This window comes from Oncorhynchus nerka, linkage group LG9b, assembly GCF_034236695.1.
Source record: "Oncorhynchus nerka isolate Pitt River linkage group LG9b, Oner_Uvic_2.0, whole genome shotgun sequence".
Lineage (NCBI taxonomy): Eukaryota > Metazoa > Chordata > Actinopteri > Salmoniformes > Salmonidae > Oncorhynchus > Oncorhynchus nerka.
In genome coordinates, this window is record NC_088424.1 from 30,299,952 (window position 1) to 30,312,843 (window position 12,892).

At 43.2% G+C, this 12,892-nt stretch overlaps 1 protein-coding gene across 2 annotated transcripts in view; it reads right to left on the bottom strand.

Moving 5' to 3' along the window:
* Window positions 1–1,000: 1,000 nt before the first annotated feature.
* LOC115114580 (rho-associated protein kinase 1-like) overlaps window positions 1,001–12,892 on the bottom strand; it is a 64,716-nt gene continuing 52,824 nt past the window's right edge. The window contains exons 24-33 of one of the 2 annotated variants that reach the window (XM_065013503.1): window positions 12,728–12,821; window positions 12,467–12,555; window positions 11,544–11,735; window positions 11,045–11,210; window positions 7,804–7,874; window positions 7,542–7,630; window positions 7,268–7,346; window positions 4,062–4,323; window positions 3,473–3,680; window positions 1,001–3,016 (exon numbers count right to left, since the gene is read on the bottom strand). In XM_065013503.1, the coding sequence (XP_064869575.1) occupies window positions 2,947–3,016; window positions 3,473–3,680; window positions 4,062–4,323; window positions 7,268–7,346; window positions 7,542–7,630; window positions 7,804–7,874; window positions 11,045–11,210; window positions 11,544–11,735; window positions 12,467–12,555; window positions 12,728–12,821 (1,320 nt within the window). In that variant the 3' untranslated portion in view covers window positions 1,001–2,946. The remainder of the gene's footprint in view (window positions 3,017–3,472; window positions 3,681–4,061; window positions 4,324–7,267; window positions 7,347–7,541; window positions 7,631–7,803; window positions 7,875–11,044; window positions 11,211–11,543; window positions 11,736–12,466; window positions 12,556–12,727; window positions 12,822–12,892) is intronic. The other variant, XM_029642952.2, reaches the window with a different exon arrangement.

Here is a 12,892-nt window from a genome sequence, read left to right on the forward strand (position 1 = left end):
AACACCAGTTTTAACGCCAGGGTAGCCTAGTGGTTAGAGCATTGGACTAGTAACCGAAAGGTTGCAAAGTTCAAATCCCCGAGCTGACAAGGTACAAAATCTGTCGTTCTGCCCTTGAACAGGCAGTTAACCCACTGTTCCTAGGCCGTCATTGAAAATAAGAATTTGTTCTTAACTGACTTGCCTAGTTAAAAAGGTCAAATTAAAAATAAAATAAAATTGACCAATGGCAGGCACCAATGGGCGTTCTCTGATATCAAGGAACGCCCACATCAAGAAACACAATATTAAGTAATAAATAATAGGAAAAGCCATTTAGCAGACACTTGCATCCATTCACGAGAACACTCCCAAATATGTTATGATCAGAGTGGGCCCCTGATCACAGTAGAATTTCTTTAAAAAGTACCTTTACAAATGTATTTGTTGAACATTTTAATTATACATCTCAGTTCCCACTAACACATACAATTTAAACAAAACAAAAATAAAAAAATGTTTTACCAAATACTGCATCAGTCTCCAAAAAGGTTGACTGTCCTAATGACACTTATTAATCATGACCTGTTAAAAGTAGCCCAATTACTGTAAAAGGAGCAAATCACTAGCCTAAATCTTCCCACGTGTTAAAAGCAGCACATTAGTGGTTCTTCATAACATAACTTACCTTGTGTTTTCTGCCAAACAGTGATGCTCATCCCAGTAACACAGCTCTTCTCTGTTCCCAGCACTGTGATTGTTGGAGGGAAAAGTCTAAAACTGGATCATTGGGACATCCCAAATCTGACTTCACCCCATTGAAGTTGAAACTGGTAAGTGTTAAGGATAGGGACGTCCCAAGGAGCCCATATTGCACTAACCATTGAATAACTAGCTACAATCACAGCACTTGGATTGGTAAATTACTTTGTTAGCAGTAAGTCTATATGCAGTTGCTCAGAATAAAGAGTAGTATATCAAAATCAATCTCAGCCTACATGCATAACAAAAGTGAAGTGCGTAGATGATAAAGATATGTTTATTGACACCTATCCATCAGTGTGGCCTCCATTGCAATTAAACATGTGATTCATCCAAGACAAAATAGAGTAGATCATAGTTCCAGTGCTTTTCTCTTTTTACTGAACAAAGTTTTTAAAAAACATTTAGAATTATTGAGGTATTCATGATCCTTATTTTATTTCTAATATTGTACACTGAGTGGGGTTTGCTTGAAACAATACCATATTAATATAACATCTTTAACAAGGTACACCATCCAGAAACTTTTGTGAGATACATACTGGACTCTGGGAACTTTGTGTTGACACATTAAACTATTGCAATGAGTCTATAAAGAGGCATTCGATATACCCAAACCAGACGGAACGTTCTGATAAAACCAGTGTGGCAGATATTTAAAAAAGATTGATGTAAGAGTTAAGATTTGTCTTGTTTTTGGAGATAGACACAAACAGATATGGCAGTAAAATTGTTATCCAAACGTTAAGGCACTAGGTGGGCCAAATGCTACACCTGTTTAGTTTTCTACAAATAATTTACAATTCAAACAGTGCAGTTTTACATTTGTTAACTTAATGTTTTCCTTTTGAACCATTTATCTATGAGTCAATGTAAGGCAATACATAAAAAAAATACAAGAAAAAAAACAATATTACAGAAAACAATGTACCCAATGAACACAGAAAAAGAACTGAAGTTTTTAGGTCTCCTATATGCCATTACAATGGAATTTCCTTATGGCTTGGAGCAATAACAATAATTATAATAAAAAAAATAATGCATAGATTGAAATGATCTTGCATGCTCCTCACTCAATACTCAAAAACATCTAATACTCAGTTCCCAATACATACTCTGTCCCAACCGACCCCTGGTATAACTGATGTGCAGAGTAATAGGGGATAGAAGCATAAAGGCCACCAGTCAAAGGCATCAAAGTACATTGAAGGAAACAGAGTTACTGACAAGGGAAGAAAAAACAACCACATTTCCGTATCCCCGAGATGTACCCATTCACCGCATAGTTAAGCCAATCCCTGTACTACAATACCTCCATGTTGACATGCAAGAGCCCCAGAAAAACCTGCAGTCATTCATTCAACCGGAATCCCTTCCCATGACTGATATGGAATATGTACTACCCACTGCATACCATGAGCCCTTTTCTATTGCTCTCCATCTTCCATTCAGGTTCCAAGTCGCCCACGCCATCTTCTGGAAGAAACGAAGAGTTGCAAGTATGTGGTGCCTGGGTGAGGAAGTCTTAGTTGAGGCTCCGCGGTGAGGATAGGGGAGGAGGGGGTGAGGGAAATAGCAGGCCTTCTCAATGTCCCTGATGCCTTGTGTCAGATAATTGTCCCAATTTCCGTCCCTGGTCAGATTGATTTAATTTACTGTTACATAAAATAAGGATTCTCCTTTAACGTGAGGGATAATGGAGGGGATAAGAAAAATACAAAGTCCCAATAGAATCCAAATGTTCAGATGGTTAGCTGGAAGAAAGAAGAGAAAACAGGTGTCCAGTAAAAGAGTGGAAGACATTTGACACTTGGTTAGTACCCCCGATAGATATTAATATATTACACAGAAAAATGGATTTAAAGCCATAGTAACTGCAACTTCATTATGTCTTTGATGGCCTCTGGCATCATTCTTGCTAGAGAGAAATACAACAACCCATATATGGGGCACCTGCTTCAAGAAAGGTTGCATAGAGGGGTAAGAGTTAGTCAATGAAACCAACCAACAACACTTTAGTGTCAAATTAGATAGAAAGAGTTCCCCAAGTCAAACGAGAAAGAACCACAAAGGAGGACAATTCCACTGATGTTATATACACCATCAACGCAGTCAGTTAATAATAAATAAATAGTCAGGCCAAAACAGGAAGGAGATGGTCTAAAAAGTTAAGACTTCTGTAAATTTGGTGTGGAGGAGTTGTTGTCAACAAGTGCTGGATGTTGTGTCTGTTGCTTGGAGGCTGGAGGCTGTGGTAGCAGAATGAGACTGCGACCTGTTACAGTCACAAAGGGCAGTAGAAGACAAATAGCAAGTCACGTGACTGACCGGACTGGAAGACAAAACCGAAATAGACAGTCCAGCAGCAGGGATGTACAGAGGACTTCTGGACCTTCGCACACACTCTTAACTCCCCAGAATAGAAGCCCACAATTCCTTAATGTTCTGTACTGTTCAAAACAAGCATCAAGCAATAGAAAACAAGTGTTTCCGCTCAGGCCCTACCAGAGGATAGAAGAAAACTACAGAACAACTTTTAGGTAGAAAGGGCTGCTTCGTGGAACAATCAGAGGTGGTGTCCGAAATGGCACGCTTTGCCCTATATAGCGCACTATTGCTGACCAAAAGTAGTGCACTACATAGGGAGTAGGGTGCTCATGACTGAAGTAGTGCACTATATAAGGAATATGATGCTATTTCAGGCCCAGAGAGCGTACGTGTGTAAGGTTACCTTGGCTTGCCCGTTATGCTTTTGGGGTTCTTGCGAAAGGACTGGTTGGTTCCGGAGCGGGTGGACAGGGTGCGGGGCGACGCCCTCAGGAAGGAGGAGGGCGGTGTTTTGGGGATCTTCTTGCCCAGGTGGCCGATCCATTTCTTCTGCTCGTCTTGTGTCAAGGCCAGCAGGAGCATGTCCCGGGCAGAGGTCACATCGTAGTTCACTGTTGGAGGAGACAAAACCAGGTAGAAAATTGAAAACACAAACTCAAGATGTCTCGACATCCCTAAGGAGGTGGAAGTTAATATCCCCTTTAACCCAACACTTGCCAGTTAACAAAATCCAAAATCAAGTTATATTATTAAATTGTGTGTTCTTTCAAAATAACTTGATTGCTGACATGCAAAACATTTTGGGACTATATCAACAATGGACCAATGTAACAAATACCAAACAAATGTTTTTGGGTGGAACTTTCCTTTAATCGTTACCCAGAAATGATTTGATATATAAAAATGGCTGCATTGGGCCTTAAAGTACATTTTTCCCCCCTTACAACACAGAGTCAGGTCTTGTCAGTCTAACCTAACCTCTATCACCGTACCTTTGCAGGGGGCGATGACGTCCTCCTTCTTGTCGAGGTGGTCCCTGTGGCACTTGACGTGGCAGCGGCGGCACTCCAAGGCGTGTGGAGGCTTGAAGACATTCCACAGGGGCTTGGAGCAGGCTTCACAGTTAGAAGGGAAGTGGTAGAGCGTGGGGATGAACTCGTGACCTTTGTGGGGTAGACAGTTGGTCTTGTCCCCTTGCGAGACAGTCTCCATGTCTGCTTCCTTCCTGCACTCCCCCTCGTTGGCATACAGGATCTGAAGAGGGGAGACAAGAGAGAATCAGTCTCTATTAAACAATGTTTTTATAACGAGGCTATGTTCAGGGGGTATCCATACCAAGTCGATGTGGGGGGGAGGGGTAACGCAAATAGTCCGGGTAGCCATTTGATTAGCTACTCAGCAGTCTTATGGCTTGGGAGTAGAAACTTAAGAAGCCTTTTGTACCTAGACTTGGCACTCAGGTACCGCTTGCCGTGTGGTAGCAAAGAGAACAGTATGACTAGCATAGCTGGAGTCTGACAATTTTTTGGGCCTTCCTCTGACACTGCCCAGTATAGAGGTCCTGGATGGTCCTTGACCCTAGTGATGTACTGGGCTGTACGCACTACACTCTGTAGCGCCTTGCGGTCAGAGGCCGAGTCATACCAGGCAGCGATGCAACCAGTCAGGATGCTCTCGATGGTGCAGCTGTAGAACCTTTTGAAGATCCATGCTGTCTTTTCAGTCTCCTGAGGGGGAATAGGTGCCTTCTTCACGACTGTATTGCTGTGTTTGGAGCATGACAGTTTGTTGGTGATGTGGACACCAAGGAACTTGAAGCTCTCAACCTGCTCCACTACAGCCCCGTCAATGAGAATGGGGGTGTGCTCGGCCCTCCTTATCCTGTAGTCCACAATCATCTCCTTTGTCTCAATCACGTTGAGGGAGAGGTTGTTGTCCTGGAACCACACTGCCAGGTCTCTGACCTCCTCCCAATAGGCCTACCACCGCTGTGTCGTCGGTAAACTTAATGATGGTGTTAGAGATGTGCTTGGCCACGCAGTCATTGGTGAACAGGGAGTACAGGAAGACACTAAGCACGCACCCCTGATGAGCCCCCATGTTGAGGATCAGCATGGCAGAAGTGTCGTTGGGGGTTGCCCGTCAGGAAGTCCAGGATCCAGTTGCAGAGGGAGGTGTTTAAGTCCCAGGGTCCTTAGCGATGAGCTTTGAGGGCACTTTGATGTTAAACGCTGAGCTAAAGTCAATGAATAGCATTCTCACATAGGTGTTCCTTTTGTCCAGGTGGGAAAGGGCAGCGTGGAGAGCAATAGAGATTGCGTCATATGTGGATCTGTTGGGGGGATATGCAAATTGGAGTGGGTCTAGGGTTTCTGGGATAAAGGTGTTGATGTGAGCCATGACCAGCCTTTCAAAGCACTTCATGGCTACAGACGTGAGTCCTACGGGTCACTAGTCTTAGGCAGGTTACCTTGGTGTTCTTCGGCACAGGGACTATGGTGGTCTGTTTGAAACATGTAGGCATTACAGACTCGGGTCAGGGACAGGTTGAAAATGTCAGTGATGACACATGCCAGTTGGACAGCGCATGCTCGGAGTACACGTCCTGGTAATCAGTCTGGCCCTGTGGCCTTGTTAATGTTGACCTGTTTTAAAGGTCTTACTCACATTAGCTATGGAGCGCGTGATCACACAGCCGGAACAGCTGGTGCTCTCATGCATACTTCCGTGTTGCTTGCCTCAAAGCGCGCATGGAAGTAATTTAGCTCGTCTGGTAGGTTTGTGTCACTGGGCAACTCAGCGGCTGGGCTCACCTTTGTAGTCTAATAGTTTGCTAGCCCTGCCATATCCAACGAGTGTCTGAGCCGGTGTAGTAGGATTCAATCTTATTCCTGTATTGACACTTTGCCTGTTTGATGGTTCGGAAGGCATAGCAGGATTTCTTATAAGCATCCAGTTTAGAGTCCTGCTCCTTGAAAGTAATCCATGGCTTCTAGTTGGGGTACGTACGGTCACTGTGGGGATGACGTTGTCGATGCACTTATTGATGAAGCCGGTGACAGAGGTGGTTAACTCCTCAATGCCATCGGATGAATTCCAGTCTGGAGGATAGAATTATGGTCAGATTTGCCAAATGTAGGGCGAGGGAGAGCTTTGTATGCATCTCTGTGTGTTGAGTAAAGAAGGTCTAGAGTTATTATTTGTCACGTGATATGCTGGTAGAAATGAGGTAAAATGGATTAAAGTTTCACTGCACTAGGAGCGCCACCTCTGGATGAGCATTTTATTGTTTGCTTACAGCCTTATACAGCTCATTGAGCGCTGTCTTAGTGCCAGCATCAGTTTGTGGTGGTAAATAGACAGCTACGAAAAATATTGATAACTCTTAGTAAATAGTGTGGTCTACAGCTTATAATGAGATATCTCAGGCGATCAAAACTTGGAAACCTCCTTAATAATTGATTTTGCGCACCAGCTGTTATTGACAAATAGACACATACCTCCTCCATCCCTTGTCTTACCGGAGGTAGCAGTTCAGTCTTGCTGATGCATGGAAAACCTAGCCAACTGTATATTATCCATGTCGTGGTTCAGCCACGACTCGGTGAAACTTAAGTTATAGTTTTTAATGTCCCGTTGGTAAGATAGTCTCGAACGGAGCTCATCCAATTTATTCTCCAATGACTGCAAGTTGGCCAATAGGACGGATGGTAGAGGCGGGTTTCCCACTCGCCGACTAATTCTCACAAGGCACCCACACCTCCCCTGTATCGGCATCTCTTCTTGATGCAAATGACGGGGATTTGCTGTAAATCAGCAGTAAATCCTTTGCGTCTGAGCCATTAAAGAAAAGGATTGTATACTACATTGAAAAGTTTAAGCGCTCATTGAAAGTCTATCTGGGGGAAAAAGGCATCAGCTTAATAACTAACTGTGCATGTAGACTAGAGTCCACTCAAGACAGCTGTCAAAATCTAAAATGGGATTGTAATCATCCGTTTGAGAATGGGCAAGTAAGGCGACTGAAGAACTAAAAAGACTGAGCTGGTTAAGCTGATTGGTTTAGGTGAGAAGGCCTCTGGGTCATTCTAACAGGACCGCGTTGCCATGAACCATTAGTGCAGACGGCCGTCGTGCTATCCCACGTAAGACAATGGGTTAGAAAGTTGATTGGTCAGGTCAGAAGGTTCCTTCCTACCTGGAATATCCTTGGGATCTCCTCCGTCTCTGCTCGGTACACATCACCCTGGGTAACTGGACGCACGTGGAACAGTTTGCTGCACACAACAAGCAATGACTGATGATTGAGTACCAGAATACACCGTCTCAGATAAACTGTTATATTATCTATTTTATGATTAAGCAATAATTATCATAAAAAACTACTAAGACTGATATTTTGTCCCCAAAACACATTTCTAGTGTAAAGTGAATTACAATTAAATCCAAAATCATAAAACAAGCATACTTACTCGATATCTAGTACCATGGAGGGGTTGGACTGTTCTTTGTCCTGTTCATCGTTGTAGAACAGAATCTTCTTGCTGCTCACCACCACATACTGAGGAAAAATAGAATCAAGAAATAATGTAAGGAAGAATTGTGGTGGCCATAAGGAGTAGGCACTAGGCAGCACCATGAGCACAACCCGTACTGTGCCATTTAATATGAATAAATATATGTTGCGTGTCAGTTAATGTCAGTAAATTGATGAAAAGCTTCCAGGTGACTTACCTGCTTCTTCCAGCCATATCGTTTGATATTAGGTTTATTAGGAATGGACAGCCAACCTTCCAGTCTGGATTCTACATAGAGACACAAGATAGACACAAATGAAAACCAAGCCTGTGTAACACTGTCCCCAAAAAGTCATGCAGTGATCAAATTCAAACTTAACTGGGGGAAGAACAGAAAAGTCACGTGACAAGGCTGAGCCATACTACCTTAGAAGTTTCAAGTTCAACTTACTGAGTATCTCTCTGCTCAGGTTACACTTCAAAACAACTGTATTATGTGACAGGCAGGAGTTAAATATCCCATGCTGCTAATTCAAGCTCAGTAGTTTTAGAACCCATGCACAAGAGCCTTAAAGGGATATACAGAAAGTCTGAGTGTTTGGAAATCACTAAAGCATGTAACATCCATGTTATTTATCCAGCAAGTTCAATATCAAGGAGTACATTCTACTCCATGAGGAAGAGGTTAGATAGATGTGTTGTAAAATCATGTTCTATTCAGCCAATGGCTGACAGAACATGGACATCCTATCGATATAATTAGAATCACTAGCCAATTCAAATTGAAAGGTGCTGTCCAACACGGAGCTTCTGATGCCTCGGTCTCCCGTCAGAGGACAGAGCCTATAGCCTATTTCATTGAAGATACACTATATATACAAAAGTATGTGGACAACCTTTCAAATGAGTGGATTTGGTTATTTCAGCCACACCCATTGTGTATAAAGGTGTATAAAATCAGGTGTATAAAATCAAACACACTGCAATGCAATCTCCAGTAGAATGGCTTTACTGAAGAGCTCAGTGACTTTCAACGTGGCACCGTCATAGGATGCCACCTTTCCAACAAGTCAGTTCGTCAAACTTCTGCCCTGCTAGAGCTGCCCTAGTCAACTGTATGGTGCTGTTTTTGTTAAGTGGAAACGTCTAGGAGCAACAAGGGCTCAGCCGCGAAGGGGTAGGCCACACAAGCTCACAGAACGAGACCGCAGAGTGCTGAAGCACGTACTGCGTAAAAATCTGTCCTCAGTTGCAACACTCACTACTGAGTTCCAAACTGCCTCTGGAAGCACAAAAGTCAGCACAAGAACTGTTCGCCGGGAGCTTCATGAAATAGGTTTCCATGGTTGAGCAGCCGCACACAAGCCTAAGATCAATAGCTCGCCGCTATTGGACTCTTGAGCCGTGGAAATGCGTTCTTTTGAGTGATCTGGCAGTCCGACGGATGAATCTGGGTTTGGTGGATGCCACGAGAATACTACATGCCCGACTGCATACGTCCAACTGTAAAGTTTGGTGGATGAGAAATAATGGTCTAGGGCTGTTTTCATGGTTCGGGCTAGGCCCATTAGTTCCAGTGAAGGGAAATCTTAACACTACAGAATACAATGACATTCTAGACGATTCTGTGCTTCCAACTTTGTGGCAACAGTTTGGGGAAGGCCCTTTCCTGTTTCAGTATGACAATGCCCCCATGGACAAAGCAAGGTATGTACAGAAATGGTTTGTCGAAATCGGTGTAGAAGAACTTGACTGGCCTGCACAGAGCCCTGATCTCAACCCAATCGAACACCTTTGGGATGAATTGGAACGCCGACTGCGAGCCAGGCCTAATCACCCAACATTAGTGCCCAACCTCACTAATGCTCTTGTGGCTGAATGGAAGCAAGTCCCCTCAGCAATGTTCTAGTGGAAAGCCTTCCCAGAAGAGTGGAGGCTGTTGTAGCTGCAAAGCGGGGTGAACCCACTCAATATTAATGCCCATGATTTTGGTATGAAATGTTCGTCGAGCAGGTGTCCACATACTTTTGGTCATGTAGTGTATCTTTCCATTACGTTGAATTGGTAACACTAACATAAAGAGCATGCTTCGGCACAACAAGCTACAAAAGAGTGAATTGATCAAAAGCTTCACTTCAAGTGTGGGAGATTTCCTTGGTTCTGAAAAGGCATTGCTTCTGTTCTGAGGTGATCATGCCAACAAAACAAAACTTAAAAACGGTGAGTGTTTGTTTGAAGAACAAGGGACAGGAAATCAAAGGAAGGGTTTGGTTCATGGTCTCCAGACACATTTTGAAAGGTGCTCAGAGTGATGAGTTAAACCACAGTGTTGTCTAGTTTTAGTTGCCAACCTCTCATGTAGTCACTTTACTTTAGGAGTCATTCAGATTGTATGATAGCTTGTCCAGCTACAAAATAAATGTACAGCTGACAATGAAACTGATTACCTACAGAAGGGTAATTGATATGGTACAGTCAGCATTTGTACTGAAATATTGTTAGATGATTGTTCTATACTGTAATTGGTTTTTAACCCCTTCAAATGGCTTATGTGAATTATGATTCACAGTTAGTAAATGAAAATGCCCCCAGCCTGGCACACTTGGTTAAAAAAATTAAAAAATTTGTTAAAAGACCAGAAAATGGGGCTTTAACTGTTCCTTTTGTCACTCAGAATGGCCTTTCAAAACAGTGTTGTTGAGAACATACAAGAGGGCTTTCCTTTTCACCACAAAAAAAAATGCCCCAAAAAGTTAGAAAAAAAATACGAGGCAAAAGACAATGTAGCACGGGCCAGGCACAATGACGGTCCCCCAACTCCGAGTTACTCACAGAAAGAAAAGGATAGAAGATACAAAGGTAAGGAGGCGAGCAAGGAGAACCAAATGGACATGGGGAATAAGAGATGAGAGAGGACTTTAACCACAGACACTCAGGAATTCCATGTACAGTAAACATCGTTAGCAGGTCTACTAACTGACACTTGAAACAGGTGGGTTTGAGAAAGACGAAAATAAGCGTTCTTCTATACTTACTTTACTGCTTCAGAGCCATACTGTCAGAACTCAAACACTCAATTATATATTCATTAGATATTATATTGTACTGTAAATTGTATATTAAAGTTAAAAGATTAGTCCAAATGAGGACTAAAAGAGATCCTAATAAAATACAATTACTTGAAATGGCTGGGATTGAATGAATCGATTTTAAAATCATGCCCGGGTGATTGTTGGACAATTAAAGCTAGCCTGATGGACCAAACATCAAGTTCAGTGATCCAAAATCCTGCTCCTGGAGAGCCATCATACAGTAGATTTGTCCTAGCTTAGTACCATTACACCTTCATTAGCTGAGTCGTGTGTGTGTGGCTTGACAGAAGCAGGATTGAGCCTCTTTGGCCTAGCCGGTACATTGACACAGCCTCCTTTTGTTAGTTGATCCCGCGGTGACCTTACCAGCGATGTTGCTGTCCATCTCATCCGTCTGCAGGCTGATGACGCTGGAGTTGTCCATGCGCAGCTGCAGGTCGTTGAGCTTCTCCCTGAGCTGCTCAATGTCACTCTCCTTGCTGTCCAGCTGCATCTGCAGCTCGTTGCGGTACGTGCACTCCTCCGACAGTTGCTGTTGTAGAAGAGGAGAGGCAAGCAGAATACGCAGTCATGAATACGCAGTTCATTTAGGGAAGATCAGAAGCACTGCAGCTTCAAGGGGGGATGCGGTGCTGCCTTTCACTATAGAGTTAAACTCCGTTCTAAATTAGGAATGGATTTGACTAAATCTTCCTAATTGTCCTATTGTGGTCATTACTTGTCTGTCTTGCTTTTTCTTTTTTGATTTGAAAGAATACTATTAATTAAAAAGGTTCAAAGGATCGTCGTCAAATGATTGAGACCAATTTGACCCTACTGTCAAATTGACAGAAACTGACTGACTGTATAATGCATTATTACTGACCGCCTGCATCTCGCTGAGCTCCTTCTGGTATTTGATGGCCATGTGGTTGAACTTTTCCTTCTCCTGGTTGAGATCCACCTGCAGCTTGCGGTTCTCCTTCTCCTTCTTCCTCAGGTCGGTCGTGTTCCCCTTCTTCTTGGTGTCAAGCTTCATGTCCTTCCTGTTCATGATCTCTGCCAGTTTGTTCACCGCCTGGAGAGAGAGACAAGGTTGAGGGAGGGATCAAATGGGGGCAATCGGTTGAGGTTTATGTTTAACAAAATGGGGCAACACGTTGAGGGAAGGTTGTGGTTTATGTTTAACAAAATGGGGCAACACGTTGAGGGAAGGTTGTGGTTTAGGTTTAACAAAATGGGGCAACACGTTGAGGGAAGGTTGTGGTTTAGGTTTAACAAAATGGGGCAACACGTTGAGGGAAGGTTGTGATTTAGGTTTAACAAAATGGGGCAACACGTTGAGGGAAGGTTGTGGTTTAGGTTTAACAACATGGGGCAACACGTTGAAGGAAGGTTGTGGTTTATGTTTAACAAAATGGGGCAACACGTTGAGGGAAGGTTGTGGTTTAGGTTGAACAAAATGGGGCAACACGTTGAGGGAAGGTTGTGGTTTAGGTTGAACAAAATGGGGCAACACGTTGAGGGAAGGTTGTGGTTTAGGTTTAACAAAATGGGGCAACACGTTGAGGGAAGGTTGAGGTTTAGGTTTAACAAAATGGGGCAACACGTTGAGGGAAGGTTGTGGTTTAGGTTTAACAAAATTGGGCAAACAGGTAAGGTAAGGTTGAGGTTTAACAAGTAGGGCAATGGGTTGACGTGTAAAAACGTTGAATAGAAAAACTATGGGGTTGAGTTTGAGATGTAAATGAGGCCAAAGGAGCTCATAACTATTGGTGTAATGTTAGTCAAAGGGTGAAGTGTCTTTACCTGAGTCTTGAGCGTGCGCTCTGTGCTGAGAACCTTCTCATAGTTGGCCTTGATTGTGTTTGTAATCTCCTCTTTCTGGGAGTCATACTCTGCAGAGAAGGGGACAGACAGTGAGAGGACACCAGACAGTCTTACAGGGATCTAACTGACAGAGGGGACATAAGTGCCTATGAAGAAATTACCCATAGGCCTAGATTGTAACAGAATAAGCAGAGAATATACTAATTAGACCAAGTTATGAAAATGGTGTCTTGACATTACCTTCCTTCTGAGTGCGAAGCTTGTGGTCCAGCTCGGCCTTCTCCTTACTGAGGTTCTCCACGTCTTTGGTCAGGGTTTTGTTGGATTCCTCAAGCTGGGGAGGACAAGAAGAGAGACATTCAGAGGTTTAAGAATGTAGATTTACCACCTTCTCATTCAAGGGTT